The 26327-nt window shown below is 33.9% G+C and overlaps 2 protein-coding genes across 5 annotated transcripts in view; one reads left to right on the forward strand and one right to left on the reverse strand.

Moving 5' to 3' along the window:
• Positions 1-25413, forward strand: LOC114804414 (uncharacterized). 4 transcript variants are annotated; one of them, XM_054225514.1, is made up of 5 exons: positions 1-919; positions 1057-1120; positions 1185-1396; positions 7903-11740; positions 11806-25413. In XM_054225514.1, the coding sequence occupies exons 1-2, from the start codon at positions 1-3 to the stop codon at positions 1062-1064; spliced, it is 927 nt and encodes a 308-aa protein (XP_054081489.1). In that variant the 3' UTR covers positions 1065-1120; positions 1185-1396; positions 7903-11740; positions 11806-25413. The 4 variants fall into 4 exon arrangements, with proteins under 4 accessions (XP_054081489.1, XP_054081487.1, XP_054081488.1 ...); XM_054225512.1 differs by having other exon boundaries at positions 1-1120; XM_054225513.1 differs by having other exon boundaries at positions 1057-1396.
• Positions 23740-26327, reverse strand: part of LOC105219968 (alpha/beta hydrolase domain-containing protein 17B) — a 48510-nt gene continuing 45922 nt past the window's right edge. The window contains exons 4-5 of the mRNA XM_054225515.1: positions 25230-25485; positions 23740-24802 (exon numbers count right to left, since the gene is read on the reverse strand). Coding sequence (XP_054081490.1) covers positions 25402-25485 — 84 coding nt within the window. The 3' untranslated portion in view covers positions 23740-24802; positions 25230-25401. The remainder of the gene's footprint in view (positions 24803-25229; positions 25486-26327) is intronic.

Genomic DNA, 26327 nt, shown 5'->3' on the forward strand with positions numbered 1-26327 from the left:
ATGGGTCTAAATATGAGCACAACAGAAGAAATTAAAGATAAACCAAGGGAGTCCGGAGGAGTTCCATCTTACAAAGAGCGCACCGGTACCCACCAACAAAGGAGGAGCTCACAAAAGAGCTCCAGGAAACCTTGGAGTGTGCTAAAGCGGTGTTACCCAACTTTAGCTTGGAACCGCCAGTTGTCGCTACTAAAAGGCAAAGGTCAGCTGAAGAGGCTAAGCCGTCAGCTAAGCGGCCTAAAACAAGGGGCCCGGAACCGCATCATCATTGGTGTTCTGGATGAGGGAGACCCCGAAGGAAAAATCCCAAGAACCCAATGGAAATGGGTACAGGCTGCGCTGGCTAACGTGGCTCTGGAAGTGCTATTAAGCAATCCAGGCCCGCCGCCGTCATGCACAGATGCTGGATGGTACCAGGGTCAGATCAAGCTAGTAGCTTGTGATGACGAAAGGTCGGTGCAGCTATATAAAGCCGCTATAGCGAAGGTGGGAGAGGTGTATCCCGGAGCCAAGCTAATAGCCGTCGACAAAAAAGACATTCCGTCCAGGCCGAGGGCAAGAGTTTGGATACCGGCTACACCATCCCAGCCGGAACAGTTCATGCAGCTGATCAAAGCTTGCAACCAAAACCTACCAACAGAGCGTTGGAAATTTGTGAAAGCTTTCGAAGAAGCAACAACTGAATCAGGCGTGGAGACCAAAAGGGCCACGATGCAGATTCTGTTGTTGCTAACTAACGACTCAATTGAACCGCTGAACAGAAGTGGCGGCGTAATTAATTATGGCTTCACTAAAGTCAAAGTGAAGACCTACAAAGCAGATGCCGGCGCTATCGACCAACTTACCTCGGATAACGAGGTGGGTGAGGTAGAGGAAGATCCAATGGAGTCCTCGAGCGATATCGACAGCCTCGAACAAGGTGAGTGCTCCTCAGAGTGTGAACTAGCGGGCAGGCTCTCAAATTTATATACCGAGAAAGAGCTTTTCAGCGATTATCTAGATGATGTAGATGTAACCATAACTAATGCATCTCTTACAAATAAATCTTCACCATAGCAAACTAGCGTCAGTAGCTCTAATTAACCGCATGGCAACAGATCAGCCAGAGGACACTGCGAAGGTAAGAATAGGACATGTATATTGGCTAGGAAGGATCTTAATGTGTTTATATTATACGAATATAGTGACAAGGACACCACGGCAGTAAGCTGGGAGACGGGCAGAGGTAGTTACCGGCTAGTCTCTTGCTACATGCCATACGATGAGGAGCAGGTGCCATCTCTGCTTATAAAAAGGTTGGTACACGATAGCAAAGCGTCCAAGAGGCCATTAATACTTGAATGTGACTCAAACGCCGATCATTCACTGTGGGGCAGCTCTGATACCAACGTAAGAGGTGAGTTGCTCTTTAATTATTTAGTAGGTACGAAACTATTGTTGATCAATAGAGGCAACGCGCCAACCTTCATCATTAGAAACGGACAAGAAGTATTAGATATTACGCTTGTGTCGGAAGAGCTGATAGATAGGGTAATACGATGGAGGATTCTAGAAGAACACTCTTTTTCCGATCATCGGTATATTGATTTTGTACTGAGTGAAAAAGTAGACCATGAGAACAAATACAGGAGTCATAGGAAAACAAATTGGCTAGTGCACATGCAAGAGCTAAAAAAAACATTCCTTCGTTTCCTCCATTCCAACCTAAGTACAAAGAGGACTTAGACACTTTAGTTGAACGATTCACGGAATCTTATCAGCAAGCTTTGGCAATGTCATGTCCTCTTACTCGCAGTAAGGGAAGAATTAGGCCACAATGGTGGTCCCCCGAGCTTAAGAAATCTCAGAAGGATTGCAGGAAGCAATTTAATGTAGCAAAACTATCCCAAGAACAACAGGAATGGGACCGCTACCACAGCCTTCTGAGGTCATACAAAAAGGAAATCAGGAAATCTAAACGTAATTCGTGGAAATCCTTCTGTGAAGAAATCGAGACCACAGCAGAAGCGTCTCGGCTAAGAAAAGTAATAGCGAAATCTAAACCCTAAAATTACTGATGGATACTCACTTCCCGGGCAGCTCAGATAGCTTCACCGCGGAATATACATTTGATACTGGAATTGAGCCAGATCCTAATATGGCCGACTTAATATCAGAGGACAAGATAAGATGGGCTGTTAATAGCTTCAAGCCTTTTAAATCACCGGGACCCGACGGGATAATCCCGGCTCAACTACAAAAATCGATAAGTTACGTAATGGATTGGTTAACAACCATTTTCGAAGGGACTCTCCGATTGAACTTTATTCCTTCTCTACGGAGAAAAGTGAAGGTAATATACATACCTAAAGCGGGCAAAAGCTCTCACAGCAGTCCAAAGGACTTTAGACCAATCAGTCTTTCCTCATTTCTACTGAAAACGTTGGAAAGACTAATAGAAATTAACATAAGAAGCAGACTACCTCCAAAAAGGTTAGCAGTTTCGCAAAATGCGTACTCCAAAGGAAAATCCACAAAAACAGCTATAAATTCTGTGGTGACAGAGATTGAAAGGGCCCTGGAGGTAAAGGAATACGCTCTCATTACTTTCCTGGATATAGAGGGAGCTTTTAACAACATCCAGCCTAAGGCCATTATCAGCGCGCTTAAAGATCTGCATGTATCGGAATCACTCACGAAGCTTATAGAACAGATGCTTCTATGCAGGTTCATAACTTCAACACTGGGGGTTTCAACGATGTGCAGATCTGTCCAAAGGGGTACACCTCAAGGAGGCGTGCTATCCCCCTTCTATGGATCTTAATAATGAACAGTATGTTGTTACATCTAGAGAAGGGGGGTGTACATGCTGTGGCCTACGCTGATGATGTGGCGGTTTCAATTAGAGGAAAATTCCCAAGTATCCTCGCGGACCTTATGCAAACAAGGTTAACTGAGTTAAATCGATGGGCTAAATCTTGTGGATTAAGCCTGAATGCAAGTAAAACTGAGATAGTGCTGTTTACGAGGAAACACAAGATTCCAGAGTTCACACCACCCTCAATAAATGGCACATCACTAACAATAAGTGAGCAAGCAAGCTATCTGGGACTAATTTTAGACAGGAAGCTATCGTGGAAACCAAACTTGGAAGTTAGGGTAAAGAAGGCAGCTTTGGCCTTATACACCTGTAAAAGGATGGTCGGACCAAAATGGGGGCTAACACCCCGCATATCGCATTGGCTCTACACAGCTGTGGTTATGACATACGGTATATTGGTCTGGTGGCCAATAATCGACAAGAAGTACGCAGTAAAGAGCATGGGTAGTCTACAAAGAGCGGCATGTATATGTATCAGCGGAGCTCTCAGAACAACGCCGAGCCAGGCGTTAGAGGCTATTCTGCACTTACTGCCTATAGACATATTCTGTAAGCAACAGGCGGCGAAATCGGCACTTAGACTGAGAGAATCTTCACTACTGCACACCTGCAACAGAGGACATTCTAGTATACTCGGCAAGTTCCCATTTCTACCAAATAGGACGAATTTTCGCAATCCTATTGAAATGAATCTAAAATCTGAACTATATATATCATTCCCCTCTAGAGAGGAGTGGGATATGGGAAAAGTAGACAAAGATTCAGCGATAAGTATCAACAAGGGCGGGTCAAAACTAGACAAACGAGTTGGAGGTGGGGTATTCTCGGAAAAACTAGATACCAGAATCGCCTTCCGGCTACCGGATCATTGCAGTGTGTTCCAAGCAGAAATCACCGCAATTAAAGAAAGCCTTCTCGTTCTGTCAAAAAGAGTGTTAGCGGCCAGACAGATATTCATATTTTCGGATAGTCAAGCGGGTCTAAAATCATTAAAGTCTCATAGAATATATTCTAAGATAGTGAAAGAATGCTTGGATTTATTATTGACAATGACGTCATATTTCACGATGCGCCTACAATGGGTCCCAGGACATAGTGACATCCCTGGGAACTGTGTAGCAGATGAACTAGCCAGACTAGGAGGCCGATAAAGAGGCAATCTATATACCTCTGGCAACCTGCAAATACTTAATCGATAAACATGCAGTAGATACGGCTGAATCACAATGGAAACAAGTAACGACTTGCTCCGTAAGTAGACAAACGTGGCCAGAGTGGAATAAGAGCCGTACTTGCCGCTTATTGAAATTTAAGTGGAATGAAACAAGAACCCTTGTAGGGGTGCTAACGGGACACTGTCTGATTGGGAGACACGCCAGCAGACTAGGCCTACCTTTCAATGATTACTGCAGGAGCTGCCAAGAAGAAGAAGAAACTATTACACACCTTCTCTGTGAATGCAAGGCTCTGTACAGAAAAAGAATCGCAACTATTGGACGCGGTTTTCTCGAGGATGTGGGCGAAGTAGCTAATGTCAAACTGTGTGAACTTTTTCACTTCATTAGGACCACAGGGTGGTTTGGTTATTATATGTCAGTGGTATGTTGGGAAAGGTAATTTAAATTGATAGCTATTTTCTTGTCCTATGAATAAAAATATTTGGTTTTTGAAAACATTCATTGGGGCTTCTACTGAGGGAATTAAATTATGAGATGAACTTTCATCTGAATTAGTAGCAACTGATAATGAATTTATTTGGAATGGTCTAGAGAGTGCATCCGCTACTATGTTGGATTTTCCAGGCTTATATTTTATTTCATAATTATACTCTTCTAAAATGGATTTACATCGTTTTAGTTTCGAATTGCTATTTTTGTTACTAAGTGCATATGTTAATGGTTGATGATCGGTATGTATTATAATTTTTGCTTGACCATACAGATAATTTCTGAGAGAATTGAGTGCCCAAATTATAGCAAGCATTTCTTTTTCATTAACTGCATAATTTTCATCTGTTTTATTTAAGGTCCTAGAAATGAAAGTTATGGGTTTACCGTTTTGTTCTAATACTGCGCCGAGTGCATATTCTGAAGCGTCTGTTGTGAGATTAAATTCTATATTATAATTCGGATATTGCAGTATTACGTCTTTTGAGATGAGAGCAGATTTAATTTTGCCGAATGCTTCTTTGGCTTCTTCTGTTAAATGGATATTAATTTTCTTTGAAATATTTTTAGAAATTCTACCTTCTTCACCTCGAAGTAAATTCGTAAGTGGTTTCGCTAATTTTGCGTAGTCTTTTATGCAGCGTCTATAATATCGGAAAAGACCTAAAAATGATCTAAGATCTTTAAGTGTTTTGGGATATGGCACATTTTCAATGGCTTTTACTTTAGATGGGTTTGTGGAAATGCCAGCAGAAGAAACTATGAACCCTAAAAATTCTACTTGACCTTTATAGAATTCGCATTTGTCTGCTTGCACTTTCATATTAGCTTTACAAAGAGTATCAAAAATTAAATCAATATGTTCTATATGTGATTCTATGTCTTTGCTTAATATGATTATATCGTCTATATAGTCATAACATATTATTCCTATGTGTTGTCTGAGTATGTCGTCTAATGTCCGTTGAAATATGGATGGAGCATTTTTTAGTCCAAAGGGGAGTCTAGTGAACTCATATTTTCCGTTGTTCACTGAAAATGCTGTCTTCTCCACGTCGGAGTCTTTAAGGGGAATTTGATGAAAACCGCTTTTTAAATCGATTACCGAAAATACTCGATTTTCTCCTAATTGTGCCAATACTTCATTTATCTCGGGTATGGGATATCTGTCTGCAATAGTGACCGTATTTAATTTTCTGTAGTAGATAACCAGTCTGAATTTCTTTTTACCAGATGCGTCGTCTTTTTTTGGTACAAAACATATTGGTGAATTGTATGGTGATCTAGATTTTCTTATAATACCGTCTTCTAGTAATTTATTTATTTGTTCTTCTACTTCTTGTTTTAGGCTAATAGAATATGGGTAAGATTTTGAATAAATATGAGTATCTGAGTTCGTTCTAATTTCTGCTATTACTTTTGTCGTATAGTTTAATTTTTCGTTGGGTTCTGAAAATAAGTTTTTATGTTTATGGAAAAGTTGTTTAATTTGGTATTTTTCTGAAGCATTCATATGTTCATCTCGGATTAAAATAGCATTAACGCCTTGAGCTTTATATTGGTGGAGTTTAATTTTACTTTTATTTGCTATGATCATAAAATTTTCTGTAGTATGTATTACTGCTGATAATTCTTTTAAACTGTCATTTCCAAGAATTGCGTGAAAAGTTGAAAGAGCTGGTAATAAGAAAAACTTTAGTTTACATTCTTCGATATTAAAAAGATTTAAGAAAGTGTGATGGGTAACTTTTATTTTACCACCAATAGAATTTGCGAAAACTGGGTTATCGTTTTCTTTAGGATTTGGAACTAAATTTGAATGAATATAATTTTTATTTAAGCCTGTATCTACTAATATTTTTAAAATTTGTCCGCCCTCCGTTTCGCATTTGAAATAAGGCAACGAAGAGCTATTTGACCTAAAAAATGTATATCTGTCAGATCTACAGATGGTTCGTCTTTATAACTTTCTACATTATTAGAGGTATTGTAGTTGTAGTCACTGTATTGGTAGTCGGTAGTTTGGTACTGGTAATTCTGTTCGTTTTTAGGTTCAAAGCATGAATTTACATGGAAATGTCTTTGAATTTTCGGTGGTGGATGGTTAATCATGGAAGTGTTATTTAGTGGCCTTTTGCCTGAATCTTGGAGACTTGGCCGGTTTGCATAGTTAATAGCATTTGTTCTAAAGCTAACGTCTACATCCATTGGTTGAGGTGGTTTTGGTGGCCTTGGAGGAGGATTTCTTTGTTGTTGGTTATTATGTTGTTGGTTCACAGGATATTGAGGATACCGTTGTTCACCATAAGAATTAAAATTTTGATTTGGTTGTGGGATGTAAGCTAATTCAGGGTGAAATTTAGTTTGATGGAATTGTTGGTTTGGAGGCTGCATATATTTTGGTTGGAACTGTTTTAATTGAACGAATTGTTGTTGTGGATTTTGTTGCTGACGATAGTTTGGTGAAAAATTGCATTTTTGGTTATATGCATATTGGGCTCGGAAATTATGATTTTCAAGTTTTAAACAAAGATCTAGAGCTTCGGGAAGAATTTTCGGTTCTTTAATTCCGAGGAGTCTAGAGAGATCTCCTGAAAGTCCCCTAATGAATGTATCTAGTGCTTTTGCACGGTAGTTTTCGGTTAGTAAGTGTATTGATTCTTCTCCTACCTCCATGCATCCTATCTTGTTGAGAATTAACGATAAATGCGAATATACTTTTTGGTAGAATTCGTTAATAGCTAACCTACCTTGTACAAGACAGATCATTTGATATTCTAATGTACCAATGTCTCGTTTGTCAGCGTAGTGGGTTGTTAAACAACGTGATATTGCCGTCCAATCTAGAGGGGTGTTATGTGATTCTAATGCTACGTCTGCTTTACCTATTATTTTATTCCTAATAACATTTAATATACCGAAATATCGGGCTGTACCTTTTGAAGGTTCGTATATCTTTAAGATACGTTCTACGCTTTTTTTCCAGGAACTAAACTCTGAAGCGTTTCCTGAAAACTCTCTTAATGAACGAACCACGTCGGGGTCTGATCTGTAATGTTGTGATTCGAACTATTGTTTAAGAATGATTGAATTATGTTTTGTCCGTCTGTCTGTAGTATTTGAGTTACGATGTTTTTTATTAAGTTATTTAGTTCGGGAGACACTTGGGTTGTAGGATTAGAAGTTGTTGGTTGGGTTGGTGTAGGATTATTACTTAGTAATGATGGTCTAATTATTTTGTGTGGGTTAGTCATTTTGAAGGAATTTTACTTTTAAATATATACCAAAATTCTTTATTATTATTTAATTTCAATAAATTTGAATAATTTTATATACCTATTTTCAATACTCAATTTGATTTTTTTGTTTTTTTAGCTTTCAGCTTTAACTTTTTGAAATGTGATGGTAAATTAATAATCTCTGGAGGGTCCCGTTTTTGGTGAATCGCAGAGTTATATGAATATTATAATATATATATATTTTCTTTCGTTTTTAATGTTATAGACTTTACAAGTCTCTTTTTAAATATAATTTTCGTTTTTATTAAATTTTAATAATCACTGGAGGGTCCCGTTTGTGGTGAATCGCAGAGTTATATAAATGTTATAAATTTTTTCGCTAATTTTCTAGCCTGTACGAGTCTCTTTTTATATATAATTTTCGTTTTTTAATAAATTTTAATAATCTCTGAAGGGTCCCGTTAGTGGTGAATCGCAGAGTTATATTAATGTTATATACTGGAGGGTCCCCCGTAGGTGGTGAATCGCAGTATGATTTTTTTCTTATTATAGGGTGTACAACCCTGATTTTATATATCGATATTTAAATATTTTAAATAATAATATAAATAAATGTATACATAGAATAATAAATCTTAATATTTATTTCAATTATATTTTTTTCTTATTCTAAGTCTTACGATAATATTTTGGTGAGGCGGCTGACGCTCCTTGGTTGGTCATCGTCCTTTTTGTCCTTTCTCCAGGGCTACTGAGGGGCCTCCTTCCTCACACGGTTTGAAGCCAGCGATCCGGGTTTTCCAATTTTATATTTTTTAATTTTTGTTTTTCAAATTATTTTACTTTCACTTTCCTTTTTTTGAAAGTGAACAAATTTTCCCACGTGGAAAATTTTTCAGTGCCACAACGTATAATTTTTAATTTGTGGTTGTGCCTAAAGCTCTGCACACGTTCGCCGCCACATTTAAAAAGGAATGTTTAAGTACACGTCAGCAACAGGTCAGGTCAGCATAACTGCATTCGTCTTGCTTTTACGTTACGTTTCTTTCAGCACGTAAGCACGTTGCTGATGTGCTGACATGACGTTGCTATGTTGTGTCATTTTGCGCCAATATAATTTGAGTTGGTCCCAAATTTTTACTTATATTTTATAATTATTATTATTTTTTTTTTTTAAGTATTTACATTTTTTGTTGCAATTTTTTCCTTTTTTCCGTGGACCTCTCTTTGAAAAAATGCCGAATCGCTTAACTTTTATAAAATTTAGCTCGGGCGCCAATTAGGTTTTTTAATTATAAAAAAACATTTTTTTTATTGGAGCATATGTAGCTCCTTTATTGAGGTGTAAATTACAACTGAACGACTCTGAATTGACAACTGAAAACTCTAAAGCAACGCTGACACTGTTGGAAACGGTTAACATTTTGTTCCACAGGATTACTCTAGATTTGTCAGCACTTGTTGCGGGTGCAATATAGCTTATTGGTAAAAATAAAAAGGGTTATATTGCCACTTATAACTAATTAAAAAATAATTATGTTTTGTGTGGGGTAGCTTATTTGGTGTTAACTTATATAAAAAAAAAATTGTAAATATACTCATGTTTTCAACCACTTAAACCCAATAAATACGAGCTGCAGAGCGAATAGAGAAGGTACAATCTTCTACAAGAGTGTACAGCTACTGGCGTATGCCGATGATATTGATATCATCGGAAGCAACAACCGCGCCAACAATCGGTTAAAGCGGTTTCTACGCCAAATATATATATATATACCCACTTAATCCCTTAACGGAAACTGCATACATACATATGTGCACTTAAAGTTTTTCAAATATTTGAATATTTCTTGCCATTATAGGAAAAAAATGCAACAACAATTTTATGTACTAACATAGGCATTATGAATATATTTATTTACATATATATATAGTGGAAGCGAACAAAAAGTGGGATAATACACTTATGAATTGCATAAATCATGTAACAAAAGCATGGAATACAAACGTCAAAAGCCAAATATTTGCAAACTGCAACAAACAAAATTCAGAATACATGTTTTAACGTATGAACATAAAACTTTAGTGTTAGAGAAGTTCCACTGTATTTGTTATTCAAATTTATTATTAAAAAATTATACAGTGTTTAATAATTTTATTTGGTGAAATTAACCGGGGAAATTTTAAAGGAAAATGATGTTTGATGACATATATTTTGAACCAACTAAGCGGGAAAATCAATTAATCGAGTCTAATTATCCGAGAAAATTTACATGTGCTTTCATATGCTATATTTTTTGCCCGATAACACCGTTCAATTAAAGGGGAAAACCAATTAACCATAGGGTCAATTAAACGAAAAGTACTGTAGTTGGTTAGAAATAATTAAAATATTTATATATGACATGTATATACCTATATTTGGCGATTATCCACCATTATTTATTGTAAGCATAGGAAGTGATAATACCAAGAATATGAAAATTATTGTTTTGTTTTAGTTTTGCAATTAATTTCATTTCTATAATACCTGTTGTTGTTGTATATTTTGCGTTGTATTTCTAGGTCCATGATTTTTGTTACTTCTTCACACAAAGGACTACGAGTGCTTCTTCGATCACACGGCGAATTCTAGTACGAAATTTGTATTATACGATTTAGGAGCGATTGCCGTTGTATGTGTTGAAGAACTGCTGGTTGGATTCCCCGCACCCATACCAAGTATAGCACCCTTCCCATATGGGAGTAATACTTTATCTACGCTTTGTTGTTCCTAATTCTATTTTTGTTATCACCATAACATCCATTACGTTGTTATTATTGCAATGTTGGTGTATAATAATGCAATCTAATCTGTTTCTATGAGTTCTCTACCTGGAGTTGTGATACTATCATTGTGTCATTATTAAAAGCTCTGTCTAAGGTGGTATCCAGCTTAAGCTTAAAGCTCCAGTTACCGATGCTTGACTTGACCTAGAGAGACTTGAGAACTGTCACATAAAAGATCCGTTTAATGGGCCTTGCATGTATTTGATTACCGAACGCATGACTTGACTTGAAAGTCTGTTGAATTTAGAACTCTATGTTACGTTGACATTTGTACTGCTCTCCCTCTCTCACTGCTTCTCTTTTCATTCTCATTATGACACTATTCCAGTGTTGCCTGAATGTTTTCGTTTAAAATTAAATATGTTAAAATTCTAATCTTTAATATTTATAAATCTTCAAATAAAGAAAAAATTAGATAATTCAGAGGAAAATACCCTTTTCACAACAATTATTTTTTAATGTGTTTAATAAAAAAATCTTTTATTTTATTTATAACGCAAATACTTGTTTAACTTTAAGTGCAATAAACAAATCAAATCAAATAGGTTCGATATGAGGATAATTTTTGCAACAGAAACATAACTATTGCGAATCTCTCCAAGAATTTGTGGTGATCTGCTCAGAAAAAATATTTTGCGAATTTATGTAATGAAAAATTGATTGTGAATGTTCAAATACAATTTGAATAAATTATTTATTCACCTATCATTTATACGCTTGGCTGGCTCCAATTTATTACATCTTCTAACAATTCTAAATATCGAAAAACTGAACTACGCGTGCACGTTTCTTTTGTGCTATTCTGCTCAAAGCTATATTCATTTATGTATTTATTAAAGAGTTTCCTTTCAAACAGAAAATCTTAACGTGTTCACAGATTTCCTAATAGTTAAGTTTTTTTGTATACTAGTTTTAAAATCTTCAATCTTGGTGATATTGTAATTTAAAAAACTTAGTTTTAAAGCTAAATCTGAACATCTGGCAACTCTACCCAGAAACTATAATAATAACAGCTGAAGTTGAAGTTGTGTGAAGTATAACTGCATCTAAGTTTTCCAAGCCAAATTTTTCGAAGCTGAGTCAAGTCAAGCATCGGTAACTGGAGCTTATGTTTTTCTTCTAAAGTTTGCAAATATCTGAAAAGAGTAATAAAAAGATAAAAGTAAGCTTTATATAAAAGTATATTCTAACAAAAGTTTTTATGTTATAGTATACATATACATATGTAAGGATTTATATTATCAACTCACCCATCTGCCTCCAGTGGCATAATCCTTGTTCTGCTTCTATTTTTGGTTTTGCATGTACGCACCAGACGTGCGAGACAAAAAATGGAAGTCGTTTTTGGGGAAAACGATTCAAACGGCGATTTCAGCGAATTGTGAGGTAATATTCAAATGTTTTTGATTGTAAAATGTTGCGCATTGATGCCTTTAAAATTGATATGAATTTCACCCAAAAATAATTTATAGTTTTTTTAATTGAATATTTACTACATTCGCACGAGACATTTTTTTCTATCATAATATTTATGTTGATTGTGTTGTTATAATACGGAATTATTTAACAACAAATACAATAAAATGGTTTAAAAAAGTAGTAAATGTATTTATTTATTTTAACTAACATCCAACGAGAAACACAACAAAAATTGTGTAGTATGAAATGAAAATAGTATTATGAATGTGAAATACAATTTTTTTCCAGAAAATGCTGTCCTCGGGTATAAAAAATTTTTGGATTTCGTTATCTACCAGACTTTCCCTGATAACTGCTCCCACACCCTCGACGGCTCCTTGCAAAAAAATTCCATTCTAGTGAAGAGCATTTTAATTATTTTATAAAATCAACCAGGCTTGATGATATAAATTTGTTTTTAAACTGAGAACAGTTACCATCAGAAAATATAAATATTTTAGAAAATCAACTAAAGAATTTCTTAATTCTAGTTAAGATTTTTATCAAGAAAATAATATGTTATGCTTGCCACTTATAAAAGCAAACGATTTTCCTGACAACCTTGTTAAAATGAGCACTCTTATTTTGATTTGTAAGCCTATAATTTTCGCCAAAATCTATTTGAATAGCTATTTCAGTGGAATTTAAAGTGCGGGTTTTGCTCATACTTAATGTAAACGTATCTATTTACTTTTATAAGACAAAAAATAATTTTCAATTTTTGAACTCCACACCTACGATGTCGCACGTGTAGGGATGGTAAAAAAATTTTTTTAATCGATTAAATAATCAAATGATTAATTGCAAGATATAAAAAAATAATTGCAATTAATTGCAATTAATGTAAAAAAATCGATTAATCTATTAATTCCAATGATTTCAAATAATACTAAATTGCATAAAGACCACCACCAGTTTCAGCGCCGAATCTTCTATTATAATGCTCTATCACAGAGTCCCAGACATATCCAAAAAGAGAAAATGGCCTACATTTGAAGTTAAGTAGCACAATGACATTAAATTTTTCAAAATATGCACAGAAATCTTAAAGTAAAATAATTGCCTCTTGCTTGAAATACTATGTTTTGCAACTTTGCGTAAAAATAAAACCAATAAAATATAGGAGACTATATTCTTATTTCAGACATTCAAATTGTGTTGGTATATACACAAAAACAAAAACGGAAATAAAATTCAAATATCGTATTAAAAATTCATTTGTCTTAGCATAAAGGAAAATATATTTATTGAAGTCAAGAAAATTTAGAAGTCTGTTCAACCAAGTTTGAAGAAAAAGCAATTTCGATAAACGTTTTGTTGTCAAAAGATTGCGTTTTTCGGTCGCAGTTGCACCCGCTTTTGATATTTGAGTTGATATTTAACGTAGTTATTGCTTATTTTATTAAAAAATGTCCATACTTCGCTTTTAACTGGCGCCATTGCACTTCAAACAACTGAACGTAAAATGCGTTTGACTTAACTGTAAATGCAGTGTTACCAGACTTTCATTTGTTGATATTAAACTACCATGACATATTAGAATTTAACTATGTTTACAACGTTTGCAGTCATTAATGACTGATGTGACCAATTTCGACCCTTGCAAGGTAACTTAGATGAACATAAAATGTATTATATTTCAAAATACTGTTTGCGATTATTTTGCAATTACTCGAGTAATAGTCGAGTAATTAGAAAAGGTGTTTCGATGCAATTAAATCGTAAATTGAATGAAAATAATCGATTAATTTAATCAAATGATTAATCGTTGCCATCCCTACGCACGTGACCTTTTTTAAGTAGTTACCAAAATCACAAATCTTCAGATTTTTGAACAAGGCTTTTTATTTTAATTGTATACAAATTACCGTTTGTACTCAAAATTTTGCGAACTTTCTGCTTAATTTTTTGATGCAGTGGTTGCAAGTGTTACTTTTTGATGTCGCACGGGACATTGAAATATAAGATAATAAGAGAACAAAAACTTACAGTTTGGATTTGCATTATGTGCAATCGCATGCTTTCTTATGCATTTTATTTTGCTCTTTGTACTAGAGCTCTTTTTATTCAACTAATCGACTAACCGAATTAACCGAATAGGGCATTATTCGAATAATAATATTCGGTTTGCACTATTCGGATAGTCGTCAGTCATCGACTATTCGATTAACCGCTCACGTCCGACTATTGTTAACTGTTCATTAAATTTCTATTTTTATTGAAAAATGTGAAACACAAGAAAAATGCGCACAATTGACATTTTCACAAGTAAAAACAAACAAAAATCAAATGCTGCTTGGATTTCAAACAATTTTCATTTATTCGAATAGTGACAGTATAACTATTCGAATAACCGCAGTAGAACGACTATTCGAATAGTCGTAACATTGCGACTAATCGAATAGTGCTAACCGGTTAATATTCGTACGAGCGGTTACAAACCGGATATTCGAATAATCGGTTTTCAGGTTAATCGAATAATTTTAAGAGCCCTTTTGTACCCTTATAAAGGTTTTACACAAAGCAAAAATTAATACATGATATGTTTTTTTTAACAACCGAAATGAGAAAAGTAGCTCCTATGCGACTTGGCTTTAGTCTAATTAATTTAATATAAATATAAATATTTTCTCAAGAAAATATGCAAAAACTTTGTAATTCTTCCAGCGGAAATGCACATATTTAGTTTAAAGTGAAATTGTATGTGCAAAAATGTAAAAACAGGTCGATTATTATAAATGATATATCAAAGCTGATTTACGCTTCTGCTGAATTATCTAATTGGTGTATTTGTTCACATTTACACATTATCTTGGTTCATTTAAAATGTATGTTTTACATCGTGATATACATACATTGGTCGTAAAATTACTTGATTTCTGTTCATAAAATTAAACTAATGCTCAAGTTTGTTTTTATTGGCATTTATCGATCTGGCCGACCATCCATGTTTTTACAGATCAATGCAAGAATGATAGAAGACAAGATTACGACAGGCTGAGCGTTCACGACCAACGAATAGGAATAGGCAACAGAAGAATTGTCAAATGGAAAACGGAAATGTGAAACAGAGTGAACCAAATTGAATAATGTGCAGATAAACAGCCCTATTCTCATGCCCTCACAAAAATCACCACACTCACTATTGTGAGGTTTTTGGATTTTGTGATGATTACCTTATGCTGGAGAAAATTCAAAAGCTCAAATGCTCACAATTTTCTCAAATATCTGTGACGTGTGAAATAGAGAGCAGCTTCGGGTATGTTCGAGTGTGTTCAATCACACTAGCTTAAATTCGGTACGAGTGTGTCGTAACACTCTTCAAACACGTGTTCGATCGAGTTTAGAACCCGAAGCGAAAATAACGCAAACGAACAATCAAGACGGTCCTATCTTCGAGTGCAAGCAGCAAACTCGGATTTTATGTATATTATATTTTCGGGTGTGTCGTGCACGTGTTGATTGTGATCGACACACTCGAGTGGCACTCGAAGATCAAAAAATAATAGATAAACATACGTACACACATATGTATGTATGTTGGCGTCGGGATGACGCGTTCTGTCTTAGCTTTTTTGGTTGAATAATTTGAATATTAGACGTACATAGTACATATTATAAAAGAATAATTCAATTTAAGAATAGAATTCACTCAAAACTTATTTTATTTATTAATTCATAAATCATAAATAAAAAACATTTCATTGCACTTAAATATTTTAATTTTTTTTAAATCACAAATTTCAGGTGTAGACCAGATCAAAGTGTATTCAACAAAGTGAACTAAGTATTTGACACACCCGCTTTTGACAATAAAATAGTAAACAATACATGTATTTGTTTACATTAACCCGTCTTTTTTAACTTTAACAATATAATATATATTGATAAAATTGTTTGCAATTTGTCAGTTGGAGCACAAAACCTTAGTAAATTGCTTCCATGAGTTGTTTTGCCTAAGCAGAAAGTATTCGGCATTTTCTTTTATTCATTTAAAAAATATTTTTTTTTGGTTTGAAGTTTGTTTACTTTTGAATTTCAAAATTTGAATTTTTGAATAAATGTATGGGTTAAATCAATGGCAACAAACATGTCACATTCGGGTAAAAAATTGTGATAAGTCATATACCTGGTTCACTTTGTTGAATACACTTTGGACCAGATAAGGTGTTTGTGCCATTGGAAATGTTCTCACAACCCGAATTTTCTATCGTTGTCATTATGAATTATAAAAAGTAAACAAAACAAACAAAACCAATAATCGTTGACAGTCACTACGCAATAATAGCATGACTGCCAATTACATACATACATATTCTGAAATTTTGTGCACACTCGTGTGTGACTCGATCACATTCAATACGATCGGGTTAGAGTTCCAGCTCGTTCACAAACGAGTGTCAACTCGGCACTCTGTTAAAATAAGCATATATGCTTGTGGTTCGAGTGTCGCGAAAGGCTCGTTCGTTTTGAACATGTCTCCAAGCGATCAATACGTGTATTCATACCGAAAAGTTTGATCAAACAAAATCAGAGTGGACATTCGAGTGTGCACGAAAATGATATATCCGTTGCGTTTGTAAACAAATGTGTAAATATTTGCGTGCTATAACGAGCATGGAGGAATTGTTCTTTGAAAAAAATGGCCTCTATAAAAGTTCAGTTATCGAATAATTGTGTTTAACCGAATCTGGAGCAATATGGACGTACCTTGCATTTTCATTTGTTGAGCGATTTGCTGCCTAAGTCCTAAAACTCTAAGATCCGATAAGGACGCATTATTTTTGTAAAGCAAAAGACATTGACGCACATCCTCTATAGACGATGATTTACACCCAGGTTATTTTTATACTCTCGCAACAAAGTTGCTACGAGAGTATTATAGTTTTGTCCACATGGTACGAGTGTGTCGTAACACTCTTCAAACACGTGTTCGATCGAGTTTAGAACCCGAAGCGAAAATAACGCAAACGAACAATCAAGACGGTCCTATCTTCGAGTGCAAGCAGCAAACTCGGATTTTATGTATATTATATTTTCGGGTGTGTCGTGCACGTGTTGATTGTGATCGACACACTCGAGTGGCACTCGAAGATCAAAAAATAATAGATAAACATACGTACACACATATGTATGTATGTTGGCGTCGGGATGACGCGTTCTGTCTTAGCTTTTTTGGTTGAATAATTTGAATATTAGACGTACATAGTACATATTATAAAAGAATAATTCAATTTAAGAATAGAATTCACTCAAAACTTATTTTATTTATTAATTCATAAATCATAAATAAAAAACATTTCATTGCACTTAAATATTTTAATTTTTTTTAAATCACAAATTTCAGGTGTAGACCAGATCAAAGTGTATTCAACAAAGTGAACTAAGTATTTGACACACCCGCTTTTGACAATAAAATAGTAAACAATACATGTATTTGTTTACATTAACCCGTCTTTTTTAACTTTAACAATATAATATATATTGATAAAATTGTTTGCAATTTGTCAGTTGGAGCACAAAACCTTAGTAAATTGCTTCCATGAGTTGTTTTGCCTAAGCAGAAAGTATTCGGCATTTTCTTTTATTCATTTAAAAAATATTTTTTTTTGGTTTGAAGTTTGTTTACTTTTGAATTTCAAAATTTGAATTTTTGAATAAATGTATGGGTTAAATCAATGGCAACAAACATGTCACATTCGGGTAAAAAATTGTGATAAGTCATATACCTGGTTCACTTTGTTGAATACACTTTGGACCAGATAAGGTGTTTGTGCCATTGGAAATGTTCTCACAACCCGAATTTTCTATCGTTGTCATTATGAATTATAAAAAGTAAACAAAACAAACAAAACCAATAATCGTTGACAGTCACTACGCAATAATAGCATGACTGCCAATTACATACATACATATTCTGAAATTTTGTGCACACTCGTGTGTGACTCGATCACATTCAATACGATCGGGTTAGAGTTCCAGCTCGTTCACAAACGAGTGTCAACTCGGCACTCTGTTAAAATAAGCATATATGCTTGTGGTTCGAGTGTCGCGAAAGGCTCGTTCGTTTTGAACATGTCTCCAAGCGATCAATACGTGTATTCATACCGAAAAGTTTGATCAAACAAAATCAGAGTGGACATTCGAGTGTGCACGAAAATGATATATCCGTTGCGTTTGTAAACAAATGTGTAAATATTTGCGTGCTATAACGAGCATGGAGGAATTGTTCTTTGAAAAAAATGGCCTCTATAAAAGTTCAGTTATCGAATAATTGTGTTTAACCGAATCTGGAGCAATATGGACGTACCTTGCATTTTCATTTGTTGAGCGATTTGCTGCCTAAGTCCTAAAACTCTAAGATCCGATAAGGACGCATTATTTTTGTAAAGCAAAAGACATTGACGCACATCCTCTATAGACGATGATTTACACCCAGGTTATTTTTATACTCTCGCAACAAAGTTGCTACGAGAGTATTATAGTTTTGTCCACATGGTACGAGTGTGTCGTAACACTCTTCAAACACGTGTTCGATCGAGTTTAGAACCCGAAGCGAAAATAACGCAAACGAACAATCAAGACGGTCCTATCTTCGAGTGCAAGCAGCAAACTCGGATTTTATGTATATTATATTTTCGGGTGTGTCGTGCACGTGTTGATTGTGATCGACACACTCGAGTGGCACTCGAAGATCAAAAAATAATAGATAAACATACGTACACACATATGTATGTATGTTGGCGTCGGGATGACGCGTTCTGTCTTAGCTTTTTTGGTTGAATAATTTGAATATTAGACGTACATAGTACATATTATAAAAGAATAATTCAATTTAAGAATAGAATTCACTCAAAACTTATTTTATTTATTAATTCATAAATCATAAATAAAAAACATTTCATTGCACTTAAATATTTTAATTTTTTTTAAATCACAAATTTCAGGTGTAGACCAGATCAAAGTGTATTCAACAAAGTGAACTAAGTATTTGACACACCCGCTTTTGACAATAAAATAGTAAACAATACATGTATTTGTTTACATTAACCCGTCTTTTTTAACTTTAACAATATAATATATATTGATAAAATTGTTTGCAATTTGTCAGTTGGAGCACAAAACCTTAGTAAATTGCTTCCATGAGTTGTTTTGCCTAAGCAGAAAGTATTCGGCATTTTCTTTTATTCATTTAAAAAATATTTTTTTTTGGTTTGAAGTTTGTTTACTTTTGAATTTCAAAATTTGAATTTTTGAATAAATGTATGGGTTAAATCAATGGCAACAAACATGTCACATTCGGGTAAAAAATTGTGATAAGTCATATACCTGGTTCACTTTGTTGAATACACTTTGGACCAGATAAGGTGTTTGTGCCATTGGAAATGTTCTCACAACCCGAATTTTCTATCGTTGTCATTATGAATTATAAAAAGTAAACAAAACAAACAAAACCAATAATCGTTGACAGTCACTACGCAATAATAGCATGACTGCCAATTACATACATACATATTCTGAAATTTTGTGCACACTCGTGTGTGACTCGATCACATTCAATACGATCGGGTTAGAGTTCCAGCTCGTTCACAAACGAGTGTCAACTCGGCACTCTGTTAAAATAAGCATATATGCTTGTGGTTCGAGTGTCGCGAAAGGCTCGTTCGTTTTGAACATGTCTCCAAGCGATCAATACGTGTATTCATACCGAAAAGTTTGATCAAACAAAATCAGAGTGGACATTCGAGTGTGCACGAAAATGATATATCCGTTGCGTTTGTAAACAAATGTGTAAATATTTGCGTGCTATAACGAGCATGGAGGAATTGTTCTTTGAAAAAAATGGCCTCTATAAAAGTTCAGTTATCGAATAATTGTGTTTAACCGAATCTGGAGCAATATGGACGTACCTTGCATTTTCATTTGTTGAGCGATTTGCTGCCTAAGTCCTAAAACTCTACGATCCGATAAGGACGCATTATTTTTGTAAAGCAAAAGACATTGACGCACATCCTCTATAGACGATGATTTACACCCAGGTTATTTTTATACTCTCGCAACAAAGTTGCTACGAGAGTATTATAGTTTTGTCCACATAACGGTTGGTTGCAAGTCCAAAACTAAACGAGTTAGATATAGGGTTACATATATCAAAATGATCAGGGTGACGAGACGAGACGTCTGTCCGTCCGTCCGTGCAAGCTGTAACTTGAGTAAAAATTGAGATATCTTGATGAAACTTGGAAGACGTATTTCTTGGCACCATAAGAAGGTTAAGTTCGAAAATGTGCGTAATCGGACCACTGCCACGCCCACAAAATGGCGATAACCGAAAATTTGGTACAAAGGATTGTTCTAGGAAGGGGCATATTTGGATGTAATTTTTTTGGGGAATTGGGCGTGGCCCCGCCCACTACTATGTTTTTTGTACATATCTCGCAAACTAATTAAGCTATATCAAGGAAACTTTCTAGAGTCGTTTCTTTTAGGTACTACCTTATAGAGTCCAAAAATGAAAGAAATCGGGTCATAACCACGCCCACCTCCCATGCAAAGGTTACATTGAAAATTATTAAAAATGCAGTAAGTTCAGTAAGGAAAACCACCAGAAACCTTAAATTTCATTGTAAAGATGGTACAGAAGAGCTGCTCTCAAAATGGTATACAAAATTTTAAATGAGCGTGGTTCCGCCCACTTATGGGTCAAAAACCATATCTTCCTTACTTGTTTTATAATTCTTTTGTTTTTTTAACTTTCGACTGTAAATACGCGATTTCATTTGTTTCATTTGTTTACAAATTTTACATCAAGTTGAATTTATTTTGAATTTATTTCTTTTGAAACAACTGTTTGACAGCAAAATGCTTTTCACCTCAATTGGTGACTTTTTCAAGCTTTTTTCTTATGAGGTTCGAGCCAGAATAGACTCACAAAATATACGTCACAAGAAACCTCACAAATTTTTCCTCACAACTCAGTTATGAGGTTTTTTCAGAATAGGGCTGAAAATATCACATTGAACGTAATTCTTAAAATCTTCATTTATAAAATGATCTAATATAATCATGCATATTTATAATTAAAATTATATGTTTTGTTACAAAAAGTTCGCCATTTTGCCAACTTTTTTGTTGTTTGGAAAAGTGAGAAAAAAATCTTTATAGACGACTTTTTTGTACTATTGTTGTTTAATTCCGCCATTGCGGACTTCTTTTTCAAATTAATACATTTTTCACTTAAAATTTTAAATAATAATTAAGCACAAGCCTTGACTTCAGCTCTTTGTTTTGGTTTTATTGTTTTGTACCACCGTGCAATTTTGTTTTGCTCGCGTGTTCGTGGTCGTGAAACATGTCACTCAACAGGAACTCAAAACTCAAAATAACTAACTGTAAACGCATGACGTAATCTTGTCTTCTATCATTCTTGGATCAATGTACATACATGTAACCGCTTAATATTGGGGTTTTAACTAAATTCGTGCAGTTTACCAAAGATGGCGTAACTTGATTATTATTGCATTGTTGAAATATTCCGAATATGATTTGGCAGCAAATATTATAGTTCATTCGAATATGTCGAACTTTGTGCCAGGAGTTCTTTTTCATAACTTTAATATGAACAAAGCCTCTGCAGAAATTCTACGTATTTTGCCAAGTTGATGCTGAATATTCTCTAGCAAAATATATGAATATACTATACCAAAAGTGGTGCTTGGAAGACGAAAGAAAAGCGTTCTGGGAACTAAAAAATTTTTGAAGAATAGGAACTGGAAACATTACTCGATGAAGATTGTTTCCAAATGCAAGAGCTTGCAAAATCTTTTGGAATCATTCAAACAATCACTTCAAAATGCTTAAAACCGGATAAATTCAAAAACATGGAAATTGAGTGCCAAGAGACGTTGAAATACGATTTTGAATGTCAGCAATGCCGCTTAAAAGCTACAAAAAGGAATCATTTTTGCATGAAACATGGGAAACGCAAACTAAATCGAGCGATTGTCAAAAACGCCCATAATTTGCAACCGAAACCGAAAACGAGGCAATAATTATGATAGCACACAACTCTGAGGACACGATCCCTCAGCTGGTTGTGCATCTGCAGGCTTATTTCTTTAGATTTTCTCGACAGTTTAAGGGGCTATACTAGAGTAACCCATAAAAAAATAGGCGATTTTAAGAGGGCTATACCAGTGTCACACTTTCAAAAAATTATTTTGCTTATTCTATAGTTTATACTTACAAAAATTTCCTTGGAAAACGGCAAGAATATGTCTCAAATTATTACTTAATTAATTAATAATATATTTTTTTGTCATATTGCTAGAATGGTTGGAATCGTGGGTATGGTAACGGTTGTTGAATTTTTAACTTTCTTTGTTTTGCTGTATTCTTGTAATGTTAATAAATAAATTATAGAAAAATTATTGTAAAAATATGCACCGTTTTTTTACTGCGTTTGAAAAAAGCTTTGAAATTCATGCCTCTACACCAGAATACCCCTTAAAGGAAACCTACCAAGTTTCTGGCATAGAAGTTAATTTTTCATATCCCATTTTCCTGACACGTTCTTTTTAAATATTCACCCATTATTGGTTAAAATTTGTTTGTTTCGTTTAATTAAATTTGTGCTGATTTTTATTGAACTACAATTATGTATATTTTATAGCTTCAATATATAAATACATAATATTATTTATTTTTATACTGACGTCAACTATTTAAATTTACTTGTGTTCTTATTTGCATCCGCCTTACTAAATATATACATTTGAATTTGTTTAACGAGCATATTTAAATGCGTGAGTACATATGTATATTTTATTTCGTTTCGTGTATTCGTGTGAAAAAAAAATTAAAATGTATATTAAAAATATATAAAAAATAAATAATAAAAAAGTTAAAAATAAAAAAAACCTTCCACACTATCTGTGTAATTTAAACAAAGCAATTGCCATTTATCTTAAAATTGATAATGGTATTATAAAATTGTATGCTTGAAGTTGTTGAATATTCCATCGAAATGAGTTTTACAGCCGGTTTCACGAAACAAATTTAAGTATTAATTTCAGTTTCATCATTTGACTTAATTTTTATTTAAATGGTCACGCTTTGTCATTTAAATATTATTTAAATACTGTCATATGTAACGTTTTTCTGTCAGCTGATTTCCAATTTGTTTCCATTTTGACAAACAAATACAACTTTTTTACATAAATCAGCGTTATTCTTACTAACTTACCTGTTAATTTTTTGGATGCCAAATGTCAATAATGGTGAAACGCAGGAAACTTAAGTGCAAAGTTAAATAAAAATAAAAATTAAAGGGAACTTAATTTTCAATTACCACCGGCTATTAGTAATAGCCGAGACACACATGTAGTAACTATACTATGGTTCGTTCGAATACCAGATGTGTGTCTCCAAATACCAGCACTTTACCATGTGAGCAATGTAGTATTTTGCTGGTATCGAGGTGTGTCAATGTACGTAATAAACACAATATCATAAAATTTTTATCATTCTATTTTTACATGTGTGTCTCGGGATTAATTTATATTTTCCACCAGGTCGCAACAGACGAATTAACAAAAGGTAAAAATATAAGATCAATGAAAAATGTAGGTAATTTTAGTGAAGGTAAATGTCTAAAGAAAAGGTACCCTCAATAAAAATTAATAAATTTAAAGGGTTGCTATAACTAATTTAATGTTATAATATGAACTTATTGTTACCATAACGAATTTAGACCTAGGAGGACACATTGCCTACTCATTTAGTACTAATGATCTATCTTATTTTTAATTACATGCATATCTCAAAATCATTTAATTAAATATTAAATACTTCCAATATCTCCCGATCTATAATCAGCATAATGTGTTGTTTTTGTAGTTATTAGAAATAAGTGTTACAAGTATTCTTATGTATGTAAATGTTACGACAGAAATAATGTTTTGAAAAATTACATATTATGTCGTTAAACACAATAAGTAATAAAGAGACATTAGCATTGAAAAGCTTATTCCTCAATTATTTTCTATTGTTAAAAAGAGTGTATATGTGTCGTTTATTTAATTAAAATAACCTTAACTCTATTATCAGTATCAGTAAGTTGAATAAAAAAATATTAAACATTACATTTCCGCTGGAAATATATTTTTGTGTTTTGGAATAATGAAATCTTGTCTTATCCTTAAGTACTTCTCTAACTATTTGTAAGATTCTTCTTCTAATAATTTTCTTGATTCAATTTATATAATGAAATGCATTTACATTACTTCATAATCTAAAGATTCAATATGACTTGCCTTTCAAACTGGCTGGGCAGTGTTGATGCCATTAGATTTATAGATTTATTTGTATTTTTAAAATTAGAGATCAGGCGATATATTGCCCTTAAGTTGGTAAGTTCTTAAGAGATGAAGATGATTTAGATTTACTATGATTTTTAGTATTACTTTTCAATAGATACAGATGTTTTAGTAAATCATGACATGCAAAGCGTTGTCTACCAAATTTTTAGCATCCGTGGTTTGCTTGTGTATCAGAAAATATTTACACACAAGGTGGAAGACGGTATTCGATTATTTTCAATTAGGTCCCAGGCTTTCTCTTATAACCAACTGTTGAATTCCATGGAAAATGTTCGAATATTGAATGTGAGAAAGATAAGAACCTATATTTTTTTCGCTAAAGAAATTTTTCAATTGAAGGTTTGGTTGATATGGAACTTGACGTGGAAGCTGAAAAGAAAAAATAAAATGAATCAATTAAATGGCATGTTATTAATTAAAAATGTTAAACAAAAAATATTGGTCATGAGTCTAAATTGCCTTACTGATACTCAAAACGTTGTTGTGGAATATTGCTTCGTAAATTTTCAATGGCTACCCGAAACCATTATTGGTTAATTTAATTGAATAAATTAAAAAATAAGTTGAACAGTTGTCTGAGTTTAAAACTTCTGTATACTATGATAAAGTATATGTGATACAAGTATGGTATTGGGTCGCGCTCTTTTATATAAAATGTACATATTTAGTTCTATTAGAAAATCATACTATTGCTATCAGAGTTAATTACATCTATTACTAATCATCGGTTTAAAATCGAATTTCAACAACTATTGGATTCCACAACAACCCTGACTATGTAATTAATATTCATTACCTTCAATGTCGTCTTTTAAACTGTTTGTTTGGCAGCTTAGTCCTGAAGGAGTGGAAATGTTAGGATCTTCTATGTTTTTTTTATTCAGTAATGATGACGTTGGAGGTAATTCGTTAGATTTTCCTACTGGAACGGAATTATTGTGTCCGACGTCATGTTGATTCTTTAATTGTCATTTCACCAACTCAACAGTTAAAAACCGTTTAAGCCGCTCAAAGTATTGTGAATGCAATTCCACGTCATTATGACCAGCACCCTATGGGGAAAAAAGTTTATTACTCGCAAAAATATATCGTAATTGTTTGATACAATTTTTTGTAAAAATAAAATTAATATTATTTTTTTCTATAAGAAGATTAATAGCACTATTCTGACAATCTTTGTACCTGAGACAGACATGTAGTACATATTGTAATATGCTTCAGAAACCATATGTGTATCACTGGTTTTCCGAATTTTGTTTGAAAGTAAATGGTGTTCCGTACTACAATAGAGTTTTCGAAACCATTGAAATTTTGTGGTGTTGTGAAATGTACTACAATGGATTGCATTGAACACACTGAAAGTTTTAAGCTCTCGTTTTAATCTGAGTACAGCTCCCTTCTGCTATTTCTTGTGCAAAATTTAGTGTTTCTAACGTTTTTCGTTAGTGAGTTAACTCACTTTTAGTATATTTCAACCTAACCTTTGTATGGGAGGTGGACGTGGTTATTATCCAATTTCAACTATTTTCATGGTGTGTGGTGGGGTATGTAAAAGAACCGACTGCAGAAAGCTTGGTTTATATAGCTTTATTAGTTTGCGAGTTAAATACAAATAACCGATTTGTGGGCGGGGCCACGAACACTCCCCAAAAAAATTACATCCAAATATGCCCCCTCCTAGTGCGATCCTTTATTCCAAATTTTACTTTTATATCTTCATTTATGGCTTAGTTATGACACTTTATGTGTTTTTGGTTTTCGCCATTTTGTGGGCGTGGCAATGGTCCGATTCTGCCCATTTTCGAACTTGATCTTCTTATGGTGCCAAGGAATATTTGTGCCAAGTTTCCTCGAGATATCTTAATTTTTAATCAAGTTACAGCGGACAGACGGA

The sequence above is a fragment of the Zeugodacus cucurbitae genome, chromosome 2 (assembly GCF_028554725.1).
Source record: "Zeugodacus cucurbitae isolate PBARC_wt_2022May chromosome 2, idZeuCucr1.2, whole genome shotgun sequence".
NCBI lineage: Eukaryota > Metazoa > Arthropoda > Insecta > Diptera > Tephritidae > Zeugodacus > Zeugodacus cucurbitae.